At 42.1% G+C, this 27,048-nt stretch overlaps 1 protein-coding gene across 1 annotated transcript in view; it reads left to right on the top strand.

Annotated features, from left to right (window-relative positions):
* The window catches only part of LOC126400896 (ryanodine receptor 3-like), a 158,647-nt gene that overhangs the window by 116,909 nt on the left and 14,690 nt on the right, over positions 1–27,048 (top strand). Inside the window, exons 64-92 of the mRNA XM_050061888.1 lie at positions 1,196–1,256; positions 2,142–2,380; positions 2,591–2,672; positions 2,762–2,892; positions 3,015–3,338; positions 4,300–4,540; positions 4,629–4,716; positions 4,812–4,904; positions 6,166–6,180; positions 7,099–7,269; positions 7,373–7,432; positions 7,531–7,665; positions 9,480–9,592; positions 12,042–12,138; positions 14,223–14,332; positions 14,640–14,691; positions 14,769–14,822; positions 14,918–15,017; positions 15,107–15,186; positions 15,266–15,342; positions 17,590–17,663; positions 18,786–18,803; positions 19,475–19,555; positions 21,049–21,137; positions 21,225–21,353; positions 21,481–21,585; positions 22,587–22,668; positions 24,328–25,640; positions 25,812–25,870. Coding sequence (XP_049917845.1) covers positions 1,196–1,256; positions 2,142–2,380; positions 2,591–2,672; positions 2,762–2,892; positions 3,015–3,338; positions 4,300–4,540; positions 4,629–4,716; positions 4,812–4,904; positions 6,166–6,180; positions 7,099–7,269; positions 7,373–7,432; positions 7,531–7,665; positions 9,480–9,592; positions 12,042–12,138; positions 14,223–14,332; positions 14,640–14,691; positions 14,769–14,822; positions 14,918–15,017; positions 15,107–15,186; positions 15,266–15,342; positions 17,590–17,663; positions 18,786–18,803; positions 19,475–19,555; positions 21,049–21,137; positions 21,225–21,353; positions 21,481–21,585; positions 22,587–22,668; positions 24,328–25,640; positions 25,812–25,870 — 4,273 coding nt within the window. The remainder of the gene's footprint in view (positions 1–1,195; positions 1,257–2,141; positions 2,381–2,590; positions 2,673–2,761; positions 2,893–3,014; positions 3,339–4,299; positions 4,541–4,628; positions 4,717–4,811; positions 4,905–6,165; positions 6,181–7,098; positions 7,270–7,372; positions 7,433–7,530; positions 7,666–9,479; positions 9,593–12,041; positions 12,139–14,222; positions 14,333–14,639; positions 14,692–14,768; positions 14,823–14,917; positions 15,018–15,106; positions 15,187–15,265; positions 15,343–17,589; positions 17,664–18,785; positions 18,804–19,474; positions 19,556–21,048; positions 21,138–21,224; positions 21,354–21,480; positions 21,586–22,586; positions 22,669–24,327; positions 25,641–25,811; positions 25,871–27,048) is intronic.

Here is a 27,048-nt window from a genome sequence, read left to right as displayed (position 1 = left end):
AGCTATGAAGGAGCAAGATCTGGCTCATGGATTGTTTTGACACTTTGGTTATACACCCTTTGTTATGCATAACTTTAAGCCTAAGTAAAATGTAAATGGGTGAGTTATATAAAAATTCACCCCTTTACATGAATGTTGAACTTAGCTATAGAGACCAAAAACATTTTTGTACCAGGCTGTAAACATGTTTTTTTTTTTCTGCTGTAAAGTCAGGCATTTTAATGTGGGGATCTTTGGGGATTGACTCGCTCATGGAGCCAGCCTCAAGTGGCCATTCAAGGAACTGCAGTTTTTGGCACTTCCAAGTTGGCTTCAATTTTCAGTCCCGGAGGTTACTGCTTTAAGAAAACACAACAATTTTTAGCTTCAGGTGACTATACGCTAATAAAAAACATAATTATGAATATTATATTCAGCCTCTGCCAATAGATCCCCCTAAATCCTACACACTGGACCTTTAAGATGGTTCTTGGAAACACATTTTTGTTTCTCGTGAACTTAGGTGTCTTGTCTTAAGGACTTTATTAACAGTGGCCTTAAATATAGTTGTGAGTCCAAAGCAAACCTAAAAGCTTTGTGGTTAACATATTAACGTATAAGATACCAAATATTGCAGCATTTTACTGTAAAACTGTGCTTTTATTAAAGATATATTAAACAAACAAGGTATAACATGGTAACTGTTAAGCTTTAGAGGCTTCTGTAGCTGACTTTCTTACTGTTGGACAGAGCCAGGCTGCCCTGTTGCTTCACATTTATTGTAGAGATGGAAAAGTGGTTTCCATCTTCTCATCTAACTCTTGATAAAGCAAATGCATATAATGCATATTTCCAAACATTTTAAACAGAAACTTGAGACCCTACTACCGAAATGATGATCGATTATTTAGATTTTTGAGGCTCTGATATTTGAACCAATGAACTAAATGACTAAATTCAATACTTTAACTGTGCCTTTAACCACACTGGATATCCCACATCCACCTGAAGTTGTAACTAGATATTGATCTCCTAACCTTACCACATCTAAGTGAACCCTTAGCCCACCCATTTGATTGGTACACACACAGACATGAACTCACTGCGGCCATGAGGGGCTCAGTTCAGGTGCAGAAAGTCCATTAAACATGGATGACAGTGTGTGTGTGTGTGTGTGTGTTCATGTCAAACTGAAGTCTTTTGTGTTATCTTGTAGGGAGCGACTCCACCACCATCGTCAGCTGTCTGCACATCCTGGCACACACCTTGGACACCAGGTGAGCGCAAATCCGGCAGCACTCAGCCGTCACAGGGAGTCTGGCACCTCTGAGTGTTCTCGTTGAAATGAAAAGAAAAAGTTTGACACTGACTATATAAACATTGACTGTTTAAGACACAAATTAAGTTTCCCCTTTACACTGACGTCGAATCTTTCCTCTGTAGGTCCCTCAAGAGGAGCATATTCCTCATGAACATTTTCTTTGAAACAGTTATTACCACGGTGTCTTATGGGAGGCGCTGGCATTAACAAAGAGCGTCCTCTGGCATTTAAATAAGCAAAACAAATTTCATACGGCACATGTTGCCTGAGGCTTATAGTGTTCTTTAGAGACAGTGTACTGTTTGTTAATGCAGCTCACACATACATAATGAGGCTAAATGAGCAATGTATTATTGTGTCTTGTTTGTGCTGGAGAGCTACAGCTGATGCCCACAGACGCTGTCTTTCATTTCTCCTTCCTAGTGGGACACATCAAGGCTTAACAATGGGTAATTCATTTAGCTATGTTATGAACTGTGAAATGCTGAAAATGGACGGACTAATCATATTAATGCGTTGTGCTTTTTCAGAGTGTTACACAGTATGTCCACAACATTGGCAAACTCACCTTGGATTTAAATATTCACCTAATTAATTTCATAAATCATCGATGTTTTGGTGTAAGGGCGGTCAGGTTGATACTCACGTCTCATATTTCATGACTAAAACCTTCACAGACTGCGAGAGTGAAGTAATTGCATATGTGACCGTGTCCTGCTGTGGGTAAACAGTGTTCTCCTTTGCATACCGAGGGGTATCCAGTGGTTTATTATAGCCCTGCCCTTGCGTATCTCCTCATTTGACTTCACTCGTTTATCACGGCTCCCTCTCACTCCAACAGGACGGTGATGAAGTCGGGCTCGGAGCTGGTGAGGGTTGGGCTGAGGACGTTCTTCGAGAACGCCGCAGAGGACCTGGAGAAGACGTTTGAGAACCTGAAGCTGGGAAAGTTCACTCACTCTCGCTCCCAGATGAAAGGGGTGTCGCAGAATATCAACTACACCACCGTAGCTCTGCTCCCCATCTTAACCGCTCTGTTTGAACACATCACTCAACACCACTTTGGAGTCGACCTGCTCTGTGAGTCCCGACAGCACAGGAATGATCAAACGTATTTTGGAGCAGCTGCTAAAAAACTGGAGTCGACGTCAAGTTAATTGTTTTACAGTGCTTCTGACATCCTGACACCATCATAGCTATCGCTCACTTATACAAAAGTACAGTGAAGTTCATCCTATAAATATAAATAAGCATGATAATAAGCAACTCTTCATTTTCTGTATTTTCCAGTGGATGATGTCCAGGTGTCCTGCTATCGCATCCTGACTAGTCTGTATGCACTGGGTACCGGGAAAAACATCTATGTAGAAAGGTATCTCAGCTTCCACACCGTGTCAAAACCTCAGTCGCCTATATTCAATGCAGCTTTCAACCAACTCTCATCCTCTCTGTGTCCCTCAGACAGCTACCAGCTCTCGGTCAGTGTCTGGCCACGCTGGCTGGAACCATGCCTGTGGCCTTCCTGGAGCCGATGCTCAACACGTACAACCCATGCTCCGTCTTTAACACCAAGAGTGCCAGAGAACGAGCCAGTGAGTCATATAAGGGATACTGTAGGAAGTGTCGGGGTCCTGCATCATCCTGTCAGGGCTTAATTTTGCAATAATGACCGTTTTTGTGGTAATCATGTGTAAATCCCATGTGGTCTTTTCAGTCCTAGGCATACCAGACTCAGTCGAGGAGATGTGTCCCGGGATGCCGCGGCTGGACGGTCTGATGAAGGACATCAACGACATGGCCGAGTCTGGGGCGCGGTACACGGAGATGCCCCACGTTATCGAGGTGGTGCTGCCCATGCTGTGTAACTATCTGTCCTACTGGTGGGAGAGGGGGCCTGAGAACCAGCCAGCCAGCGGGGGCAGTGTCTGCTGCACCACCGTCACCTCAGAGAACCTCAGCCTCATTCTTGGCAACATCCTCAAGATCCTCAACAACAACCTGGGCATCGATGAGGCCTCCTGGATGAAGAGGATTGCAGGTGGGTAGGGTTGGTTTACCATCTCGAAGGAATCCTGCATGAACCATAGGACCTGCAGAATGACTAATCAAATGTTGGCTCCCATTGGCCATTCAGCGTTGTAAGCATAGCTGTCTGCTGCTCATGCTAACTACCATTGTCTTTTATTCAAAAATGAAATTGTTGCCACTATTATATTCTCGAGCGCTTTTAACTTTTATCAGACATTTTATTAATAATATTTTGGTGATTTTATGAATTATATTTCAGATATTTTATTAATATTTTTTTAGACATTTTATGTATTTTTTTCGGACATTTCATGAATATTTGTCGGACATTTAAATTTTGTTTTGCAAATTTGGGGGCATTTTATTAATAATATTTCGGACAATTTATTAATAATATTTTTTGGACATTTTATTAGTATTTGTCAGACATATCAACATTTTTGGGACATTTTATTAATAATATTTTGGACATTTTATTAATTTGTTTTTCAGATATTTTATTATTATTAGTCGGACAATTTTTTAATAATATTTCAGACATTTTATTAATACTTTTTGGGGCATTTAATTAATATTTGTTGGACATTTTATGAATAATATTTTGCACATTTTATGTATTATTTTTTTGACATTTTATGAATATTTGTTAGACACTTTACTGATCTTTGTCGGACATTTTATTAATATTTTTTCAGACATTTTATTTATAATTTTTCAGACATTTCATTAATATTTGTCGGACAGTTAAAATAATGTTTTGACAATCCAAGGTCTTATTGTCATAATAAAAAATAATTACAATTTGGAATTTTAGTCAATGGAAAATGTTCATGGTTGAATTGCTAATATGGTAAACGGTTGTTTGGAAAAAGTTTTAAAATTATATAGCAGCTTTGAGATATACCTAAACATTTAAAATAAAAGTGAACAACTGTGGGGAAGTAACATTTTCTATCTCTTCCATTGATCAGTCTACGTGCAACCCATCATCGGCAAGGCCCGTGCAGACTTGCTGAAGAGCCACTTCCTGCCTACACTGGAGAAGCTGAAGAAGAAGACGGTGAAGGTGGTGTCCGAGGAGGAGCTGCTGAAGGCAGACAGTAAGGGAGACACCCAGGAGGCCGAGCTGCTCATCCTGGACGAGTTTGCCGTTCTCTGCAGAGACCTGTACGCCTTCTACCCCATGCTTATCCGCTATGTGGACAACAACAGGTGAGCTCACTGAGTAGAGGATGATGAAGTTGTTTTGGCCTGCAGAAAAAACACAGAGGCGTGTATTAATACGTCCCTTTTTCTGCAGGTCGAGGTGGCTGAAAGAACCAGACGCTGACTCCAATGAGCTCTTCAGAATGGTGGCTGAGATATTTATCCTCTGGTGCAAGTCACACGTAAGATCTCTCAACTCTGTACATGTGTAGCTACACACAAGACATCCTTTATGAACTATACCTCTGATCTTTCTTTGATATTTGTCTTTCTCCAGAATTTCAAAAGAGAAGAGCAGAACTTTGTGGTCCAGAATGAAATCAACAACCTTTCCTTCTTGACTGGAGATAGTAAAACCAAGATGGCTAAGGTAGGTTTTATATTTTCCCTCCTCCTCTCAGCACTGTCAGCATTATATTTCTTTTAAGTTGTGTATAGTGGCACCTTGACCCAGTGAGCATGTGTGAGAAAGCTGAAAAAGATCCAGAAATAATAATGCCACCACCTTTTGTATGGTAAAAAGAGTTCAGATCTCTTAATGTGGGTTTTTATTAGGTAGTTATTCATAGTCAGTGTGTTACATACAGTAGATGGCGGTCGGAAGCTAAGCAATGTACTGCTGTGGACAGGGTTGGCAACAAAATGTATTTTAGCCACATGAACAAATCAATATCAGTTTAAGTGTACGCTATATTTAGAATATTTTTTGCTCTTTTACCTTGCCGTCAAACAGCCATTTCTGATGGAGAACTAAAGCTGTTATATCACTCTCTTTAAAGCCAAACTCCATTGAGAAAAACAGTAATTTACCATTGCTGAGCAAAGGAGCTCCCGGTCTACCGCTGCCTTAATCAGTTTGTTTGTTTGTATTATAATGCGACTTTGGCATTGAAAAGGGTTAGTTCAGATTCACCAAAGCCACACGATAGCACTGACTAACTCACCAATGGAGTCTTGTGGCATTGACAAGAGCATAGATGGGGAACTGAAGCTGTTTATGACTCTGCAACAAGGTAAAGCGATGCAAGTATTCTGAATATAGCGTACAATAAACTGATAGTGATGTTCTTAGGTGGCTAAAATATGTTTGGCTGCCTTCGTCCATAACTGTACATTGCGTAGCGTTAATCCTGAGACTTCTCCAAACTGAGCACACAGGCCACCACTGACAGACTATGGATAGGTATCTCATACAACCCCACTTCAAAAAATCTGCACTACTCCTTTAACATGTAAAATGCCCAGGACAATCTCAGAGGAACTATGTGCACACATGTGACAAACAAGACCCCCGCTTGCATCAAACATATGAACGAGAGGAGTAGATAACCTCTTAGTTAATAGCAACACTCACACTGTGTGTATGTGTGTGCGTGTTTGAATTTCTGCATGCATGCTTCTTACAGCAGATGACGGAAACTAACATTCATACCTTCAGCCCTCTTCAGCTTTACAGGGGTTAGAACATTTCATTTCTTGTCTGCCTGGTTTAGCTGTTTAAAGGCAAACAAATGGTTTTCATTGCAGTGCATGTGAGGACTGTGCGCCTCCATTAATTGCTCTCTCATCCTTTTTTTCTTCTGCCTTTCTCTCTCTCTCTCTCTCTCTCTCTCTCTCTCTGTCTCAAACAGTCCTTTAAGGAGAAGGTAGAGTGACGCAGTGCATGTGCCGTTTACCCGCCAGCTTATTGGCTTATACGCTGCCGTCGCCGAGCAGAAAAGCCAATAGCTTGTGCCGCTGTGCTATATAGTCTGTAGTGTAGATACGGTATATATTCTGTCACCTGATTATTTGTGGTCTCCATTCATCACCATGTGTGACATGGTAACTTTGCTCATTCCTCATTGCCTCATGGGCGGAACACATCTCATCAGGAGTAATGACGCCCAGCCCTGTAGAAACTCATATGATCACACGCCACTGTTGTGTTGGCAGTTGATGGATTGTGGTACCCCAGTGTGTTTGGCCAGTAATTACTGCAAGCTATATTATGTTGTAGCCGATGTGTGATAAGACTGTGTGTGTGTGTGTGTGTGTGTGTGTCTGTGTCTGTGTGTGTGTGTGTGTGTGTGTGTGTGTGTCTGTGTTTTATATATAGTATATATCTGTATATTAATATGGAAATTAGTGTTTTCACTGAGCCAGCTGCTTCAATTTGGCACAAAAAGTGCAGTTTTCTTTCACTAGTAACATCTTGCTGTTCCAACAGCTTTGCTTTGAACAGCTCTGCTTTTCAGCTGAGGTGTGAAACTTCTTAATGCCTCAGTGGCACAGATTCAGTCTGGTCACAGATTTTGCCAGGCCTGAAAAAAATAAATGCCTCAGTTGCCTCTGGCTTTTGTTCAAATACAGTGGGAGTGCTCCTGCTGTGCAATAAGCTCCAATAATATGCTGTTAAGGTATCAGTTTAAATGTTGAAAGCAAGTGCTTTAGTGCAACATTAATCTCAGCAAAATGGGAAAACAGTAGGTATTATGTTAAAAGCCCAGCTTATTAAGCCGCCATTACTTTTTATGCTTACCACTTTGTGTTGTCTGAGGTTAATGCCGTGGTCTTTTTTCCAGTCGGGAGGGCAAGACCAGGAGAGGAAACACAAGAAAAGGCGTGGTGAGTTCTACTCCATCCAGACCTCTCTGATTGTGGCCGCTCTGAAGAAGATGCTGCCAATCGGCCTCAACATGTGTACGCCAGGAGACCAGGAGCTCATCTCTCTGGCCAAGACTCGCTACCTCCTGGTGAGACAACTTTTATGTGACCAAGCACTGGCCACACATTTGACACAGGTCTCTTCTCAATAATAAAGCTTCACACATCTATGTTGATGCTTTTGTTCATCAGAGAGACACAGACGAAGAGGTCAAAGATCATATTCGGCAGAATCTGCATCTTCGAGAAAAGGTGAGCACGTCGAGATCAATATCATGGCTGTAAGAGGTTATCAGCTACTGAAGACTGTATGTTTTTATATCACATCTTTCTTTGTGACTCACTCTCAGTCAGAGGACCCTGCAGTGAGGTGGCAGCTAAACCTGTACAAGGACATAGCAATGAGAAGCGAGGGGCCTCCCGACCCTGACAGGGTGGTGGACCGTATTCAGAGGATCTCTGCTGCTGTCTTCAACCTGGAGCAGGTCAGGCTCAAGCCTTTACACATTCCTAAGCATATTATGAGCTGCTAATGACACCTGGGGGCTTGTTATTTCATTAAACAATTGTGAAGGTGCAGGGTCACCAATCATACAGCTAATGACACGTCAGATATGCTGCCGGTGATTTATATTTTAGGGCAGAGTCCTGCATGGAACTAATTTTCAAGAATTGAACCAGAACAGGATCCCGACCAAAAACGACAAATCCATGCGCTGTTCAAATAAATTGGTCAGGCACCCAATTAAAGTGATCGTTGTAAGACATTTCACACATGTGAAACTAAGAGATTCGATTTTAAAACAAAAGTAATTCAGGAAATACAATTTTAACGAATATTTTTTTGCTTATTGTCATAATATTGACAACAAAGGTTAACACGCCTGTTAGTAATGCACCTGATTGAAGCAGCTCTCATATTCCAGCTGGTACAGATGGCAGAGCCGACACACAGAGTCAGCAGTCAGAAGATTAAAATGTTCAAAATAAATTATATTATTATTATTCTCATTTTATTTCCATGTATGATGACACGGTAATTAGTTTTGACATGAAACTGTATGGAATTACGGTTTAATTAGAGATTACGGTTTCCATCCATGAATGTATTGCTATGGTTTTATATACACCTTAATATCATGAAAAAGGAAAGGTGCTTCCTCATAAGTGGAAGCAGTGCTTTTGGGTGCCACAGTTGGCCAGTACCACCTGTAGTACTGGCCCATCTGTTCATTTAAGTTTCATGCTTTGTATAGGCTGTCTTTGTATAGGGCTGCCAAGACCATTGAATACACCTTTGTTGCACAAGCGCAAACATTAATACACACACAAAACATGACAGCCTATAATATATTTATCATCCAATACCCATCGTCCAACTGGTGTGTTCTGTTTTTTCACTCAGAGCCGTACCTGGAAATGAAATTATGACCAAAAAAACACCCGTAAATCACCTTTTTTGTTATCTGCCAGTGCCTGACTGGATGCGAGACTTTAAGGGTCCTTGGAGAACTGTTGCGAAATATGGACAAGTTCATCCACTAGTCAGGCCCAGGGATCTCATTTATAAAATAGTGCGTAGGATCCATACTAAAAATGTACATACGGACAAAAGCCAACAATGGCATGCACCAAAAAATACACAGACAATTTCTACAGTCAGGCATCCACCCTATATCCCATCTCCAAAAAGTTTGTAAGCATAGGTCAAAGTTTCTCCCATCAAGTCTGTCCTTATAGATCACAACTTTTCAGTAGGAAATGGCATACGCCTCTTTCAGGCCTCGTTTTGGGCGTATGCAATGTTTATAAATGAGAGCCCTGGACATCTGCATAGGATATAGCGACCTCCACACTCCCCACTTCATTCATCACTGCACATAGTGAAAGCTCCAGGCATTTACAGCCTTGTGTGTACAGTATATTGTCAGATCACAAAACAACCTTGAACCATATCTTTTCCTTGTGCACTTTGATTGATACAGCCACAAAAAAAGCATAAAGCATTGCACCCTTTGCTTTTTACTTGGTTTGACGTGGGTGAGGAAACACAAATTGCAGTAATCCTTGACAGAAAATTTGTGCTGGGACGCTTGACTGCTTCTGACCCCCCTCTACTGCGCTTCTCTTTGCACTCAGTCACAGTCAGGTTCATGATGCATTACCAAAGAAATAGTAGCACTGAGGAAAAGTCTGATGAAAATGCCAATACTCAGAGATGAGTTTACCTGGGAGAGAATGGTATCCCAGTGTTGATTAATCACATAATCCTTACACTGATTTCTTCTACTCCTATCAGGTGGAGCAGCCATTGAGGTCTAAGAAATGTGTATGGCAGAAGTTGCTGTCCAAGCAGAGGAAGCGAGCGGTTGTGGCGTGCTTCCGCATGGCTCCACTGTATAATCTGCCAAGGTATGAGTGCATACATAACACCTACAGCCACTACATCTTTGCCAGAATGTTTTTACCCCAAAAACATGTTGAGCAGCCTCATTCGGAGGTAGCAAAGAGCTTCTGGTGGTACAACTAGTAAACAGGAAATGGTGTGGCAAGTGTTGTAACATCACCTTTATGTGTGTTTGCCAAACACCACCACACTCTCTTCTTCTTCTTCTTCTTCTTCTTCTTGTCTGACTCACAACCCTCATTTCTCTGTCTTCTTGGGTCCTGACCCTGCATTAATGCACAGCCTTCCTCCCTCCGTTTGTAGGACAAATGTCTGGCCCGCAGCTGTTATCAAGGAGTAGAAAAAAAAGGGACACTAGCAATTTCATGCCCTGCTGCTCTGTAACTCAATCACAGGAAGTCAGGCAGAGAGCTACAGTAGGGAGGAAAACAATTATGAGGCCCAACCTGGGGGTGGCCATCTTCAATATGTGCTGAGACGATGCTGCCCGCCTGCCTGACAGCATGACTCATTTATTCAAAGCTGCTGACAGTGAAATATGACACAGCATACCTAATAATTATTAGACAGTATTTACAATGCAGGCACAAATGTTTGTTTTTGTTTGGGTTAATAGATTTGTGTTTGAGGGCTGGATGTGAAGCGTCTGGATAATGTCGACTCTGCCGGAGTTTCACGCATTCAGATGTCATCTTTTCTCTTTGTCTCTCTGTTCAGCCTTTGTTGTCTCCTCAGTGTCACAACTCTATTGTACCTCATCCCCTCAGGCACAAAAATAATAATTACTTCCTGAAATCCTACCGACATATTTGGCTGGAGATAATGCATGAGAACACAGACTATGACAGTCTGCTCTCCATGCTGACGGTAACGTAGTGTTGATTCAATGTTGCTACTGTACCACCTTGCACACCTCTCCTAACTTCCCCTCGCCTTCCTGCAGGCACGGTCTGTGCAACAAATGTAACTCCCATTTGAATATTCCCACTGGTTTTTCCACTGGTCTGTATCTGTTCAAGGAATGGTTAGACATTTTGGGAGATATTCATAATTGCCTTTTCTGCTGAGAGTTACAGGAGAAGATTGAGACCACTCTCATATCTGCATGTTAAACAGAGCAATAAGCAATTAGCTTAGCTTAGCATAAAGACTGGTAGCAGGAAACAGCTAGCTTGGCTCTGTCAGAAGGTAAAAAACAAATCAGCCTAGCAGCACTTCTAAGGGTTAGTAAAGACCAAATGCAAAACGAATTTTCACTTTGCGTCACTTAAGGGAATACGGTTGCTGGAGTGTGTTTTTGGAGTTACAGTTTTGCTAGGTAACTGGGGAAGGCAGCTAACACTAACGTTAGTGCTAACTTGGCTTGTAGGAAAGTGCAACCAATAGCTGGAATCAGGTAACAAATACATATTTTTAGCAGTCACCATGTAGTCCTATGGCTTTTGCTCACTTACGCGCCCTCTCTTCTTTTGTTGTGTCTGCGGCAATGTCTCAGTGCCGATAGCCTTTTCCTACACAAGGTCACGCAAATTTTTCAGCCAAGTTAAAATGTTTCAACTTGCAAGGTTGCGTATTTGCGTCTATTCATGTTTATCACACCTCGTTTCCACTTGCTTATGTGGCAACTGAACTGAAGAAAATAGCCTGTTAGCAGCCTGTTAGCTAAGCTAGCACACTGTCTTAGGGTCTCTCCGAAATCCACCGCAAAAGGTCAGTTTTTTTAATGTTATTGAGGCAAATTCTGGACCAAAGCATTACGGAGGGGAGGCACATCGGATATCACAGAGATTCCCATGGGAATGAATGGACTTCCAGGTGCCTTGTCTCCGTATCTAAGTGGAAATGAAGCGTTAGCATTTTTGCACTGTCCTCTTATGTAGCTAATCACACCATGTGAAAAATTAGCTTCAAGTTTGGTCTGACCACACCTTAGAGCTCACTAAATTTGTTTGTTTAGTCTGTACAAACGCAGATGAGCTTTAGAGTTGCTTAGGTGGATGTTTTATTTACTTTTGGACAGAGCCAGGCTAGCTGTTTCCACCTGCGTCCAATCACTATGCATTTCTAAGCTCATCCTCTCCTGGTATTAGCTTTTAGCATACAGATGTGAGAGTGGTATTAATATTCTCACTCTCATCAAGAAAGCAGTAAGCGAATTTCCTTAAATGTCAAACATTTCCATTAACTGTTGCTGATGTGCAGATATGTGGGTACTTAATATAATATAAAAGTCTAGATTTGCAATTTCCGCATGCGGATGTGACCAGACGAACAGAGAGCAGAGAGCATGTATATCACATTTCTGTTTTAAAAGCGACAGTTTCCTTTGAGGTGACCAGTTGGATGAGCCAGTGTCCTAAACTAACCAGCATTAACCTCTCCTAAAGGGGTCTATCCCCGTCCTTTGCTCTGCTCCTACCTAACCCAGGCTAATCTCCTCTCACCCTTCCTTAGGCATCGCTCTATTAACCTCTTCCTCCTGGCCTATCAGAGAATATGGATAGAAACAGAGGAGTACTCTTTTGAGGAGAAGCTAGTGCAGGATCTTGCAGTAAGTACTTGTGTCACCCCCCAGTGCCCTCTTATTGGTACCCGTGTGCTGCGGGGAGCTGAGCGTCGCGCCTCCAGCACCACTTTCCTTGTACTTGCGTCATTGTTTTAAGTGCCCCAGTTCCACCACGTACCACTGGGTCGCACTTAGTCATCCATTCGATGTTTTTCAACCAGACGTCCCATTTTTGGCAAGCATGACATCACCGCTGATGTCAGAGCCAGCTGATGTATTTCGACCACCGTGTCCCATCCAACATGGGTAAGAGAGCATCTATCCCGCCTTGATGCTTCGACTTACCTGTGAAATTTCTGAAAGTTGTGGTGTCTTTCTTAAATTTGTACACTCACAAAACATCACAGTCATGCATTGAATTTGTAAAGAAAACAGAGGGAAACCAGCACGTCCAGCAGCTGCTTTCTTTACAACTTCACAAAGTGCTTCAGAAATACTTTTGCACTTCGTAGCCCATGATAACCTACAGCATAATATGCAGAGATTGATTAAAACGCTTAAAGGATTTATAAAATAGAGTTTAACAAATTCAGTTTTCTGATCTGGGACAAGAGGCTATCATGAAGGCACGCTGGAACTCCACACACCCCACTGTGCCCTTGGGTGTAGTTTTTTTTTTCTTTTTCAATAATAAAATGAAGATAAAATTCAAATTAATACAACTTTTAAAAATCTAATCTTTTTTACATTATTGGAAATGGAAGCCACAAGGCACCACATAAGAAGTTAAGGGTGCAAGAGTTGAAGAACTTCGTGCTCCAGCCAACCAAGCACACACATACGCATCAGCTCTGCAGAAAAAGTAGTTCCAGTGTGTCTGCTATCGTGATCAGTCTCTAATCTTTTGTAAAATGATAGGAAGTCTTTGATAAAGTGTAAACTGGGCTCATGGAGAGTCATGCTTAACTCCATTCTCCTACTATAACACTGCTGATCATCATCCACTGTGTGTGTGTGTGGCAATATTATGGATCCCACTGCTTTTCTTGGCAAGACACTTCATGTGAAGCATTCAAGCACAAGGATTTGCCAGGTGTTCATGCTCATGCAAGACAATACAAGAGTGCTGATTTTGACCACAGCTACCTATCACCACGCCTATTATCACAAAACATCATATTTTATAAACTCTTCATATGTTTTACTTGTGAAGATCTGGGCTGGAGAGGCAGTCATACTGGGTGAGATGAGAGCCAGCGTCTCGCAAAGCAGGTTGGAGACTTTACATCCGGGGGTGTGGGAACACTTGTGGACAGCCGACAGCAGGCCCTCAGCCATGGGCACGGACCCTGCAGACTTCCTGCCCTCCTTCTGGTTCTCCTGCATGCTCTGTGGACCCTGGCTTGACTCTTGGCTGCCAGGCTCTGTCCCACAGCCTCTAAGCAGTCTCCAGCAAGCCCCAACGACCCAGGCTGTGCTCTGCTCCTCTGCCAGAGAACCAGAAATATCCCTTTTCCGTTTTGGTTCCTACACCTAATTCTGAACCCAGTTGGAAACCAAAAATATCAGGTTGTTCTTAACCTAAGGTGCGAACCATGATGACATCAGTGAGTCCTGATAAGAACCAGTTCAAGGACCAGAGCTAATTTGATGGAAAAGGGTGCGAGGCGGGCGAGGTTTGTGCTCACGGTTGAGGGCACTCTGTTGGCTTTCCTCCAGTGTCCACATACTAGTGGGTGTGGAGAGGTGGACTTTGCCTTTTAATTTGGGGAGTTCATGCCCCTGTTCTTCAAATATTTGTTTGCTATGATTGGATGACAAGCGTTTTGCGCTCTAGAGCAGGACTTGCCAAGAAAAGCAGTAGGATCCATAATAACACTGGGTGTGCGTGTGTGTGCCAGCATGTGTGTGGATGTGCCTGTCCATGCTCGTGCTTGTAGTGTACTATCCGCATGCTGTCAATGTATCCTATCACTGTTTTTTCTGATACAACCTGATCCTCTGAAGGTAAGTGGTGCACAGTTAAATGACGGTTAAATGTCACTGTAACTACTGTTAATATGAAGTATTTAGTTGACACTGAGATGACATGCCTGAGCTGCAGTATTTACTCGCATGGGTTTGTCCAGAAAACGCAGCCCAAAGTGCAGGAGGAGGAAGAGGAGGTCGTCAGAAAGCAGCCAGACCCTCTTCACCAGCTCATTCTGCATTTCAGCCACAACGCTCTGACTGAGTGCAGGTGAATACACACTCGCTGTCACACACCTGGCCACCTGGCACCAACACACTCTGCTCCATCTGTGCTACATAATAGTTTTGGCTTGCCTCTGAGCTAATAAAGAGCTGCATTAAGCTAAATCATCACCATATATTAAAACTGGGACAAAAACACAAGCAGTTTTTTAGTATTCTCTGTAGTCCTGCCGTGCATATATTACAGTGGCTATAAATATAGCTGCTTAAACTTGCTTATTATTGTAAATATGAGGTGTGATTGGGTGCCACACATGGTCTAACCATCAGATGTTTATCTCCCTTTTTGGTAGTTCTTTGGAAGAGGATCCCTTGTATATTGCATATGCAGATATGATGGCAAAGGTAACTCATTCTCTATATTGCTTTTCCTGAAATGTGTGTGTAATTTCACAGCTTTGACATCCTGCTTTCTCTTTCAGAGTTGTGATGAAGGTGAAGAAGAAGATGAGGAAGGAAAAGAGAAAACATTTGAGGTGCTATTGATTTCTCAGGATTACTGCTCTCCATTTCACTTTGTTTTAAAACCATGTTCAGAAGTGGTGCTTTACTGTATCATCATTTCACACAGGAAAAGGAAATGGAGAAGCAGAAGATGCTGTACCAGCAGGCCAGACTACACGATCGAGGAGCTGCAGAGATGGTGCTTCAGATGATCAGTGCCAGCAAAGGTAGGAAGAGACACATTCATCTGTCTGCCTTCTTATAACTGCTGCCTTCTGGTGTCGCCACTGTGTGATGTGTGATTTGTGGTCATCAGGTCGACTTGGTGCTATTGTGACTTTCACCCTCAAACTAGGCATCTCCATCCTCAACGGGGGAAACATTCTGGTGCAGCAGGTACGCATCAGTCGACAATCTGTTTTGTTAACAGCATCTTTAGCATCAGCTAATCTATTGTGCTTTTATCTTGATGCAGAAAATGTTGGACTACCTGAAGGAAAAAAGAGATGTCGGCTTTTTTAAAAGTTTGTCTGGACTGATGATGTCTTGCAGGTAATGCAGCCAGTCATCACCACTTATCAGACACAAAACACCTGATTTCCTTTTTGTTTTATTTCTGAACTGCAATTTAAAGGGGCAGTCAATGATTTAAATCCAGTTCCGTGATACTCATAGAGTATGTTATTTGATACCCATAATTTGAATGGAGCAGCATGTAGTAGAGCCCGTCGTACTTGTACTCGTACTCGTACTCGTCATCCTCCGCTTATCCGGGTCCGGGTTGCAGGGGCAGCAGCCTCAGCAAAGAAGCCCAGACAGTCTTCTCCCCAGCCACCTCCGTCAGCTCTTCCGAGGGAACCCCAAGGCGTTCCCAGGCCAGCTGGGCGATGTAATCCCTCCAGCGTGTCTTGGGGCGGCCCCGAGGTCTCCTCCCGGTTGGACATGCCCGAAACACCTCCCAAGGGAGGTGTCCGGGAGGCATCCTTACCAGATGCCCGAACCACCTCAACTGGCTCCTCTCGATGTGGAGCAGAAGCGGCTCTACTCCGAGTCCCTCCCGGATGTCCGAGCTCCTCACCCTATCTCTAAGGCTGAGCCCAGCCACCCTGCGGAGGAAACTAATTTCGGCCGCTTGTACTCACAATCTTGTTCTTTCGGTCACTACCCAGAGCTCGTGACCATAGGTGAGGGTTGGAACGTAGATCGACCGGTAAATGGAGAGCTTCGCTTTCTGGCTAAGCTCCCTTTTCACCACAATGGACCGGTTAAGCGCCCGCATCACTGCTGACGCCGCCCCAATCCGCCTGTCAATCTCCCGCTCCATCCTACCCCCACTCGTGAACAAGACCCCGAGATACTTAAACTCCTCCACCTGAGGCAGGACCTCCCCCCCGACCTGGAGTGGGCAATCCACCCTTTTCCGGCTGAGGACCATGGCCTCAGATTTGGAGGTGCTGATTCTCGTATGTATGTAGTAGAGCCATATTTTTGAATGTTTTGTTGGTATTTTGGCATGCTAAACTGCTAACTGTCAAATACACCACGCTGGACTTCACCACAGCACACACTGTATGGGTTGTAGTTGCTGCTGTGGGAGTGTGAGCTCTGCACTGGGGACAGTTGTGAGAGTCCGCCCAGCCACACACACACACAGTGACAGGGCTAACTGTTAGCATCACACGGTCAAAATTAAAGATAATAACAGGTTTAACGTTAAAGTTGAGACACTTTGGTATCTATGTGAGTTTGTTCAGACCGTTTAATGGCTCACTTTTGAGTGATAGCTGCTCCTGCTGTGTTAGCTTGTGCTAACTGGGCAGACGTTGAACTGACCACTGGGATGAGAGTGGCTCCAGACATGGCAGCAACAGAAAGTTTGTTGATCCGACAGCGAGTCAGGATGGCCTGAAATCAGATCCCTGGTGCAAAAAGCATCAAATGCAGGCATCGTTTGACTGGAGCAGTTTCTATACTTCTTGGTGCAGGGGTTATTTAGGTAGATGCCTTAATATTTAAAATAATAATACATTTAATTTTTTTAAGCGCTTTTCATAGTACTCAAAGACAATTAACATCAGTTAAAAGCGATCACAAAGTAGACTATAGTAAAATACACACATCGTTCACACATTAAAAGACGTTTTGAAAAGATGAGTTTTGATGAGTGTTTTGAAGAAGAGAGGTCGATGCAGACTCGAATGTGTTTGGGGTAATGGTATTGAAGTAGCCCTAGTGTTTATACACAACCCCAGCTCTGTAAATTGGAAACAAACAACAACACAACACTATTCCAACCAATCAACAACAGGGAAGTGTTTGTGCTTGTGCATGAGACTGGGAAAGGCCATTGATGTATAGAGAGAGAAAGGCATTGGGAGCCAGAGGGGCGCTTCAAATGGGGCACTGACGGGAGGGGCGTATTTGTTTGGGTGTTGCGTTTAAATATCAACAATCTTTCTTCAGAATTGCAGCTTCCACCTTTAAAGGTCAATGACTAGTCACAGGAAGTACTGCTGAGCAAGTTGTCTTCTGTGGCTCTGGTGGAGCTTTGTCAAGGCTGACACACAATGAACAAACACAAACCTCTTTAACAAACAGATGTTTTTGAACTATTGACCTTTATATATTGACCTATATTGGGGACTAAAAGTCAAGATATTGCCAACTGTTTTTGGACCATTACATGTAGAAGTGTGAGTGCAGTGCTAAATTGCTGGAGTGTCCATTTAAGGTACATGTTGCAGATATACAGAATACAGAAATGAAATGTATCATAACTTTGTATTTTGTCTCTTACAGTGTTTTGGACTTAAATGCATTTGAAAGGCAAAATAAAGCTGAAGGTTTGGGGATGGTTACTGAAGAAGGATCAAGTAAGTGAGGATAACAAACATGGTAAACGTTTCAGAGACCGTTCTAGTCGTTGATTTACCAACAATATGAGCGACTGATTTCTCTTCCATCATAAGACTTTTAATCATGCTGATGCAATATATTTATGGCCTTAATGTGCTACTGAATAAGAAACTTACAAGTCAATATCTGCGGCACAGAATGATTTTATGCTTTGTGTATAGACAGAACCTCAATACTAAGAGTTCAGCAGTTTATGTGCTACACTGTGTTGCTGCTAAATGCTGATCTACTGCAGATCTGAGAGTATCTTTGCGAACTGACAATAAAACAGAGCTTATGAAATTTATAGCTTTATTTGTGCAGTGGATGGACCCTTTTTCTTTAGCAACACTAAAAGCTTTCAGCCATTCAGTGTTTCAGATGTGGCCCAAGCCACGGTGCACGCTATCAGAGATACCACCGAGGACCCATGTAGAAATCGTATTGTGGCATGTTGTGTCTCATTCATGGCGTTACCGTCCTTTAGTCAGGCTTGTAATGGGCTGCAAGACGAATGACGCAGCGTTAGCTTGACGAAACATCTGCTCTTTAGTTTGCTGTTGCGCGAGCCCATCTTCATGTCACGTGCGTCTCTTGTGTGTCATGTTGTTGGTCATCATCATGCAGGTAAACCTGTGCTACTGTATGTCTAAGTCCTGTCTGGGCCTTGTCTGCCACGTAAAAGCACTCACAGTCACGAGTACATCCACATGAAAACTGCACATTTAATCAGAGGTCTCTATTTGATCTGATGGGTTACATACAGTATATAAATTTATAAGTTTCTCTCATGCATACTCAGCTCATTCTCACCTCATAAGCTCAGGCATAAGTGATGGTAACTGTTAGTCTGTCTAACCTGTAGTCTAAACACCTGCCTAGTGAGCAGACTGTACTTTAAGACTTTGTCTAATTGTAACCGCATGTCTCTGTCGCTAATCAATGTGAGTATGTAAAGATATATATATCTATAGCGCTATCACTCTTTCCTGTTCCTACTTCTTCTGATTGAATATCAATGTCTTCTCCTTTGCTTATGTCTGCTTTTGTTTTGTTTGTTTGTTTTCTTCTGATCATGTTTTTTATCTCATCGGTCGCAGTCAACGTGAGTGAGCGGGGTAAATACATGGTTTAGATTCTACTCATTTTATGCAATGCTGACATCTTGATTGCTCTCCGATCAACGCCTTCCTCCCTCTCCTCATCCCCTTCCAGTCCTTCTCTACCCCCTGTCCCCTTCCCTCCTCCTCCTCCTCTTCCCTTATCCTGAATGCAATACAACCTCCTTCTTTGTACCTTGGACTGAAGGAACGCATGCATGCTTCTTCTATGACATCTGGATAGATTGTTCAGTCCATGGTCAGGTGCCCTAAACTGACTCAAATCTCTCCACTTCTTCGTTTGTAAGAAGTCAGTGCTTGTCATTTGTGTGGGACCTTTTATTATTTTATTACTTTTGATGATACTAACCAGCGTGTACTAAGAAATAAATCTCCCGAAGCTTTGTCTGTAAGATGCAACAAAGCTTTGCTGGTGTTTAACAACAGAGCTCGGTTTTATCCCTATTATAAACCTTGTTTTAATTTGTGAGATGATGCACTATACCTCCTCTGTGTGTTCTGAACCTCTATTATGGTGCACATATTTTGATGCCGTATGACAGCTAGACAGCAGCTTTATGAGGAAGTGAAAGCTATGCAAGCCCTTATGCCTGTACTGACATTAAAATGATGGGTCTCTGACCTTCTTATCACTGAAAGGGGCAGTTAATCTCATTTCCTGTCCTCAGGTTCCAAGGTACTGCAGAATGATGAGTTCACTAAGGATCTCTTTAGGTTTCTGCAGCTTCTCTGTGAGGGCCACAACAACGGTAGGTGGACACTTCTCCATAAACCAAACTTAAAGTGGAAATAGACAAGTTTTTTTGCTTTAACTAATCATTATGAAGTGTTGATTGCGCTGTAATGGCTACAGAATAATGACACCATCAGCATTTAGATTGCTTCTCTATAAGCCTTGCCTTCATTATACACCGGGTATGACCTTCCGGGAAAATAAAAGCTCGATTTATGACACAAAGCAAGTGCATAAACCATAGCGCTTTTGTTAGCTATCGGTAGCTATCCTCAGCTACCAACGAGTATCAGTGTAAGTTCTTAGCAATTACTATCCCCTGTAAAGAAAAGTTAATGTGGAAAGTCTACTTGGCAAAAGAAAAAGAGCCTCGTTGCTAGGCTCTGAGGAAAACCGTCATCGATCCGGTGCTTTGTGACAATGGTGCCAGCAATAATACCACTTGGAAACCATGGGTAGATTATGAGACAATGGGCCCCTGGGCACAGATGTGCAAAAGGCCTCACCGCCTTTTCTACGTAGGAGCAAGACACACACATATTGTGGTGGTTTCACGTCTCTTTGTAGTCGTTGTGCATCTTTTTCAGATTTTTTTTTTTCCGTCTCTGAGGTAATTTTCTGTCTTTACTGGTTGTTTTGTGTCACGTATAAGTCATTTTGTATCTCCTTGTCATTGTTCTTTGTCTCTTTTAGTCATTTTGTGTGTTTAAGGTAATTTTGAGTCTCTTTGAGGCAATTTTGTGTCTCTTTGAGGTCTTTTTGTGCCTCTTTGTAGTACTTACTTGTCTTTAATGTCCTTTTGTGTCTTTTTTGTTGGTTGCTTTTGTCTCTTTGCAGTTATTTTGTGCATCTTTGCTGTTCCTTTGCACCACTTTGTGGTCTTTTTATGTCTCTTTTTGGTCATTTTGAGTCTCTTCCTGGTAGGTCCATGTTAATTTGAGTGACATTTTGCAGATGAAGACCAGGGTTGTTTTGTGACTACTTGTCATTGTTCTTTGTCTCTTTGGGGTTGTTTTGTGTCTCTATGTAGTCATTTTGGGTTTTTTTGTTGTTGTTTTTTTTGTCTCTTTGAGGTCATGTTTTGTCTTTTGGGATTTTTTTGGTTGTTTTTTGTGTGTGTGTGTGTGTGTTGTAGTTATCATGTTTCTCCTTATGATTGTTTCATTTTAATTTAGTGTCTCATTGAGGTAATTTTGTGTCTTTTTTGGTGGTTTTGTGTCTCTTTTGAGTCTCTTTTGAGTCTCTTTATAGTCATTACATGTTAATTTGAGTGAGATTTTGCAGGTGAAGGCCAGGGGGGCCCCTGACAGTTTGGCCCCCTGGGCCTGTGTCCAGTAGGCCTGTTTATTAATCCACCATGTTGCAAATGTGAAGGCGGGAAAAGTTGAAAAGTTGTCTTTTTCCACTTTAAAAATAAGCTGCATGTCACTGTTTTAGATGTTTGGTGTTGGGAATGTACTCAACTACAACCAGTTATTTTTTCCATCTTATTTTTCTTGTCTGTTTTAGATTTTCAGAACTTCCTGAGGACTCAGACAGGAAACACAACTACAGTCAACATCATCATTAGTACTGTAGACTACTTACTAAGACTCCAGGTGGGATGTTATTACAATCAGATATAGCCGAAACAATCATTACTGCTCTTTAATGTGCTAAATAATTTTTATTCTGTCTTCTTTTAGGAATCCATCAGTGATTTCTACTGGTACTACTCTGGTAAAGATATTATAGATGAGGCAGGTCAAAGAAACTTTTCCAAAGCGCTGGCAGTGGCCAAGCAGGTCTTCAACTCTTTAACTGAGTATATACAGGTACCATATCACAACATACTGCACCACAACATGCACTAATTAAAAACCTGAGCTTAAAAGACTGATAATAATGCTTTGAATAATAATCTCTCCTCTCTCTGTACCTACCCGATGCCGTGTGCTCCAGGGTCCGTGTATTGGGAACCAGCAGAGTCTGGCTCACAGCAGGCTGTGGGACGCAGTGGTGGGCTTCTTACATGTTTTTGCCAACATGCAGATGAAGTTATCTCAGGTTTGTACTTTTGTCTGCAATAAAGTGGTGATGCTGCTGTGTTTTGGAACAGAACTTGGTACTTGTACTCAGATATTTCTATTTTAAGCTACCTTTGAAGCTACCAGGAGGAAATATTGTCCTTTTTAATCCGCTTCATGAACTTGACAGCTACTAATATAGTTATAGATTAAGACTTTACACATAAAATATCTGATAATTTTATAAAATATGATGCAATATTTTAGATTACAGTGCTCATCAGTGTATAAAGTAAGTAAAATTGGCTCCACTGGATCAACTACTAGATTACATTTCTGAAAAAGATGACATTTTTTTGCCTTTATTGGGCAGGTTTACTGTATAGATATAGAAAAGGATTACAGAGTGGTAGTACTGCTACTTGAGTAAAAATCAGAGTACTTTATCCACCAGTTGTAGGTGTTATCAGGCTCCTTTAAAATATCTGTGGCCACTAGAGGTCTCTCCAAGCTCAGGAATAACCTCAGGCTACTGCACTACAATTACATTTGTCATTCCACTCAGCTATATGATGTATGACTCCATCAAATCCATAATATTTCCTTCCTGCCCAATAACCAAGGAATGGGATGGAATTCAGCCATTTAACCTTATCTCATGGTCATGAGAAAGGACAGTGGAAGCCTATATGAGGGAGAGCACAGGTGGACGGGTTTGGATTTAGCACATCAAAGTACGCCTCAGATTTATGGCATGCTGAATACAGACTCCATAGAGACCCTAAATGAGTCAGACTGACCTAGCCATCTGCTCTTAGACAGTAAAATAACATTAACCCTGGTGTTGATGGATGGATGTTACATAGAAGGCCCTTCTGGGCCCCGGCAGGGCTATCGTGGGTCCTAACAATCTAAGGCAGCCTTGATCTCTCAGGGATATTAGACAGCATGGCGGTACTCTAACAGGCAGGCCATCAGTAGTCTGTGTGATATAGTGCAGTGTGAGTCACAAGGTTTCCTTTTTTTGTCTTCTCCTCACAGGACTCCAGTCAGATTGAATTATTGAAGGAGCTGCTGGACCTGCAGAAGGACATGATCGTCATGATGCTCTCTCTTCTCGAAGGTTTACTTTTGATGATTCATCATATTAGTTTGCAGGATAGCATAGGATAGGATTGTGTCTTTTATGACTGTCATTAAACAGCTTTGTTTGCTTGCAGTGTGATCAGATATTTACCAAAGCAGCTTTGCTTAAAGGTTCAGTTTGTAAGAGAGGGGGATATATTGGCTGAAATGGAATGTAATATAGTAAGTATGTTTTATTTAGTGTATAATCACCTGAAAATAAGAATTGTTCTGTTTTTGTTACTTTAGAATGAGCTGTTTATATCTACACAGGGGGCTGGTTCTTGTCTACAGAATCTGCCATGTTGCACCACCAGAGTAGCCCAGAACAGAAAACAAAACACTGACTCTGGATAGGGCAAGTCATGTTTTCAGCCATCATAGATGAGCCAAACAGCCTTGAAAAACCGATTAATTAGTGTTTTAACTGGTTTAAATCATCAGTTTTCTTGATAAGTATGACACTTAAGGCTTAATTTCTCCTTAGCTGAGGGACTTACACAGTTGCGCTGAATCCCTGAAAAGGTTCCTTAGTTAAGGAAAAACATTAACTCATTTACTGCAGCAGTAGAAGTTTCCATGGAGATTGTTTGTTTGCCTTGACTCACACTTGTGATGCCTATTATCGTTTCACAAAATTGGCGTATAGTTAGACTATGAAAAAATGGCAGAAAGACAAGACAAGAAAACCATCTTGGTCAGGGGAGGAAAAGATTACACTGTTGGAGGAATACAATCATAGAAAGCACAAACTACAAAGTAAATTTGATCCCCAATTTCCAGAAAACAGATTGTAGGAAGAAATTGCAATGAAAATTAATTCAGTCAAATCTTTAGTTCTTCTGGTCGCAGAACACTCTTCTCTTAGTTTGTTTTTCATTTATCACCATAAACTGGGTCATGTTGCAATTAAGATACAGTCAGAGGTACCTTAAGTTTTTTTTTGTTTTTTTTTACCTTGCTTTGGTTGCTCAGATCTTTTGTGCAACCATCTCGGGATTCCTTAAGTATAGGACCAAGACAGGGAGCAAACCATATATACTGAAGTGAACATTTTAAGGAAACCTTAAAGAGAAGACTTAAGGGTGTTTCGTGCAACCTGTTTTATTTGGAGGAAATTTTAACTAAAACTTTAAGAATCTCAACTTAAGGTGTTTTGTACAACCGGCCCCTGGTCCTTTTAAGAGTAAGAGACCTCTGAGGATAATTTGGCTCTTGGTAAAAACCTCCTGAATCTTCAGTTGAACCAGGATCTTACGTTATCAGAAAAAAAGGTGAGCACACGTTGGCAGGTGCAAGGCTAGCGGCCTGTCTGCAGTGAGCCAATCAGCGTAGGAGAAACATTGATTTGTGACGTGAAACTGCTTTTTTTACTGTTTTTACCAGTTGTGAATCACCTAGTCTGTTTGTTTTGGAGAGGAAGAGACCTCTTTGGATAATTCAGTTTGCGCTAAAATCTTCCTGAACAATGAACACTGAAGGAATTCTAACCAGGAGCTCACTTGGCACATGGGAGAAGTTTCAGCTTGTTGCCATCTGCAATCTTCACCACTAGATGCCACTATGTCCTAGACACTGCTCCTTGAATCTGCCTGAGTGTTGCTTGTTATTATTTGTACTGACCTTTGCTTTGGTTTCTTCCTCCGTTTCTTCACAGGTAACGTTGTCAATGGCACTATTGGCAAACAAATGGTGGACACCTTGGTGGAATCTTCCAGCAACGTGGAGATGATCCTAAAATTTTTTGACATGTTCCTCAAGTTAAAGGACCTGACTACCTCGGACAGCTTTAAGGAGTACGACCCCGAAAGTAAAGGGGTCATCTCAAAGAAAGATTTCCAGAAGTCTATGGAGAACCAGAAACAGTATTCCCAGTCTGAGATCGAGTTCCTTCTCTCGTGTGCCGAGGCCGACGAGAACGACATGTTCAACTACGAGCAGTTTGTGGAGAGATTTCATGAACCCGCCAAGGACATTGGCTTTAATGTAGCTGTGCTGCTGACTAACCTCTCCGAGCATATGCCTCACGATGCTCGCCTCTCAACCTTCCTCGATCTGGCTGAGAGTGTCCTCAGCTACTTTGAGCCTTACTTGGGTCGTATTGAGATCATGGGTGGAGCCAAGCGCATTGAGAGAGTTTACTTTGAGATCACTGAGTCAAGTCGCACCCAGTGGGAAAAGCCTCAGGTGAAAGAGTCAAAGCGGCAGTTTATCTTCGATGTCGTCAACGAAGGCGGGGAGAGCGAGAAGATGGAACTGTTTGTCAACTTCTGCGAAGACACCATCTTTGAGATGCAGCTAGCCTCTCAGATTTCCGAGCCAGACCCAGTGGAGCGTCCAGAGGAAGATGAGGACGACAACCAGAGCGTGGTGGAACACCAGGAGGAGGAAGACGAGGAGAGTGTGATGCTGGAGTCTTCTTCGGCTTTTACAGTCGCCTGCATCTCCATGAAAAAGAGTCTCTGCCACTTCCGCCAGCTGCTCACTCTCAAAAGCATGAGGCGGCAGTACAGAAAATTCAGGAAGATGAGCATTAAGGAGATGGTGCGAGGCTTCTTCTCTTTCTTCTGGATGATCATCACAGGACTCTTTCACTTTGTCTACAGCCTAATTTGGGGTTTCTTCCACATCTTGTGGACCACTATGTTCGGGGGCGGCCTCGTTGAAGGGGCCAAGAACATGAAGGTGACGGACATTTTAGGAAACATGCCAGACCCCACTCAGTTTGGGATCCACGGGGACGTGTTAGAGATGGAGAAAATGGAGGCGAGTGAAGCGTCAGCGTTGGCGGAGATGGGTCAGATGGCTCAGGGAGAGGCAGGAGAGGCAGACCTGATGGCTGAGTTGCTGAACATACAGCCAAAGAAAGAGGGAAAGCACGGGACCGAGCCAGGTTTGGGGGATGTGTCTGAGGTGGTGGTGGGAGATGCTCCATCCATAGCAAGCGCTGTCAAGCAGAAGAAGGCACAGGTCAGTACTCATTATAAAGCCAATTTAGTTAGAGTACTTCTACTCCTAATCATGTCTAAACTGACAGACTCTAGAGACACTACAACATTAGAACTGACGTGTCTTGAAACACATTTGTTGTTATATTTGAACAAACTGTTTAAGTGACTGATGCTCATGTGTTTGTTATAGTTGGCTGCAAAGAAGAGGGCTGTAAATGGAGACTACAAATCTGATTCAGAAAAAGGAGAGTGAGTGTTTTTTTCATTAATTATCCTCAGAAGAGTTGCAACTGATATGTTTTTAATGTCATTTATATCTTAAAGCATTTTCTGATGGCGCAGAGTGTTTCACTGTCTGCAACAGTGTCTGCTTTATAGTTCCTGTAGTGAAACATTTTCAGATTTTCGAAGGAGCATCAAGTATGAAAAATATCAGATATTTAACAGGATTTAAGTTAAAGAGAAAGTTTGGTATTTTTGTCCATCTGGAACTTATTTTCTGTTTTTATGTCTAAGTGACTAATGGGAACAACAATTTCTGAAATGTGTCCAGAATTGAGCGAGAGCGCTACAGCTGGCAGCTGCAAAACAGGTTGCAATGTTACCACTGAGGGCCTGTTTACACTAAAAGTGGTTGTTTTTGTCACTGACAGGATCAGATTATTATCCTGAGTGTCTGACAACTTATGGAAAAGATCCCTGCAGAGATAAACTTTTTTTTTAAAGTAAGATCCTTTTTGTTTAAGGCAAGTCAAATCAGATTTATTTATAGAGCACTATAGAGCACATTTAAAATCAATAAATGTTGTCCAAAGTGCTCCACAGAGAAATTAAAAAAACACAGGAATGATTAAATAAAAACAGTCCTAAACCAGAAACAGCAGTTTAACCAGAAACAACCCCAAAAACGCTATTGCTAAACCCACCAGCCTCCATTTAAATAAACTTTTATTTTGTCTGCGTGAAACACGTCATTTAAAATCAATGAAAGCAAGAGAAAAAAAACAAGAACACAAAAAACACCTCTCAAAAACTATCTTGGTTCATCTCTTTACCATTCCAACAATCAACAACTCTGGTTTGGTTGAAATAAACCCTAAGTCATCCAATTCGATATTAAAATATGCTGGCTCTATACAATAAAATTACTGTTTAATTAAATGGAATCTGGTGACTTTGGACATAGAAATGTCAGGGCTTTTTCTGGTTAAACAAAAAGGTTTTTACTCTTTAACAAAAATGTTTTTGTCTGTAAAGTCCTTTCTATAAGTTGTCACACACTTTATCTGATCCCGTCAGTGTCAAAAACAAGCACTTTTAGTGCACATAAACTGACGGTGGTTGTATGCCCTTAATGGTTACATTGCAGCTTGTTTTGCACTTGCAGCGCCCTCACTCAATACTGGACAAACTTCAGACATAAAAAC

This window comes from Epinephelus moara, chromosome 14 (genome assembly GCF_006386435.1).
Source record: "Epinephelus moara isolate mb chromosome 14, YSFRI_EMoa_1.0, whole genome shotgun sequence".
Classification (NCBI taxonomy): Eukaryota; Metazoa; Chordata; class Actinopteri; order Perciformes; family Serranidae; genus Epinephelus; species Epinephelus moara.
This window is presented reverse-complemented; position numbering and strand designations above follow the sequence as displayed.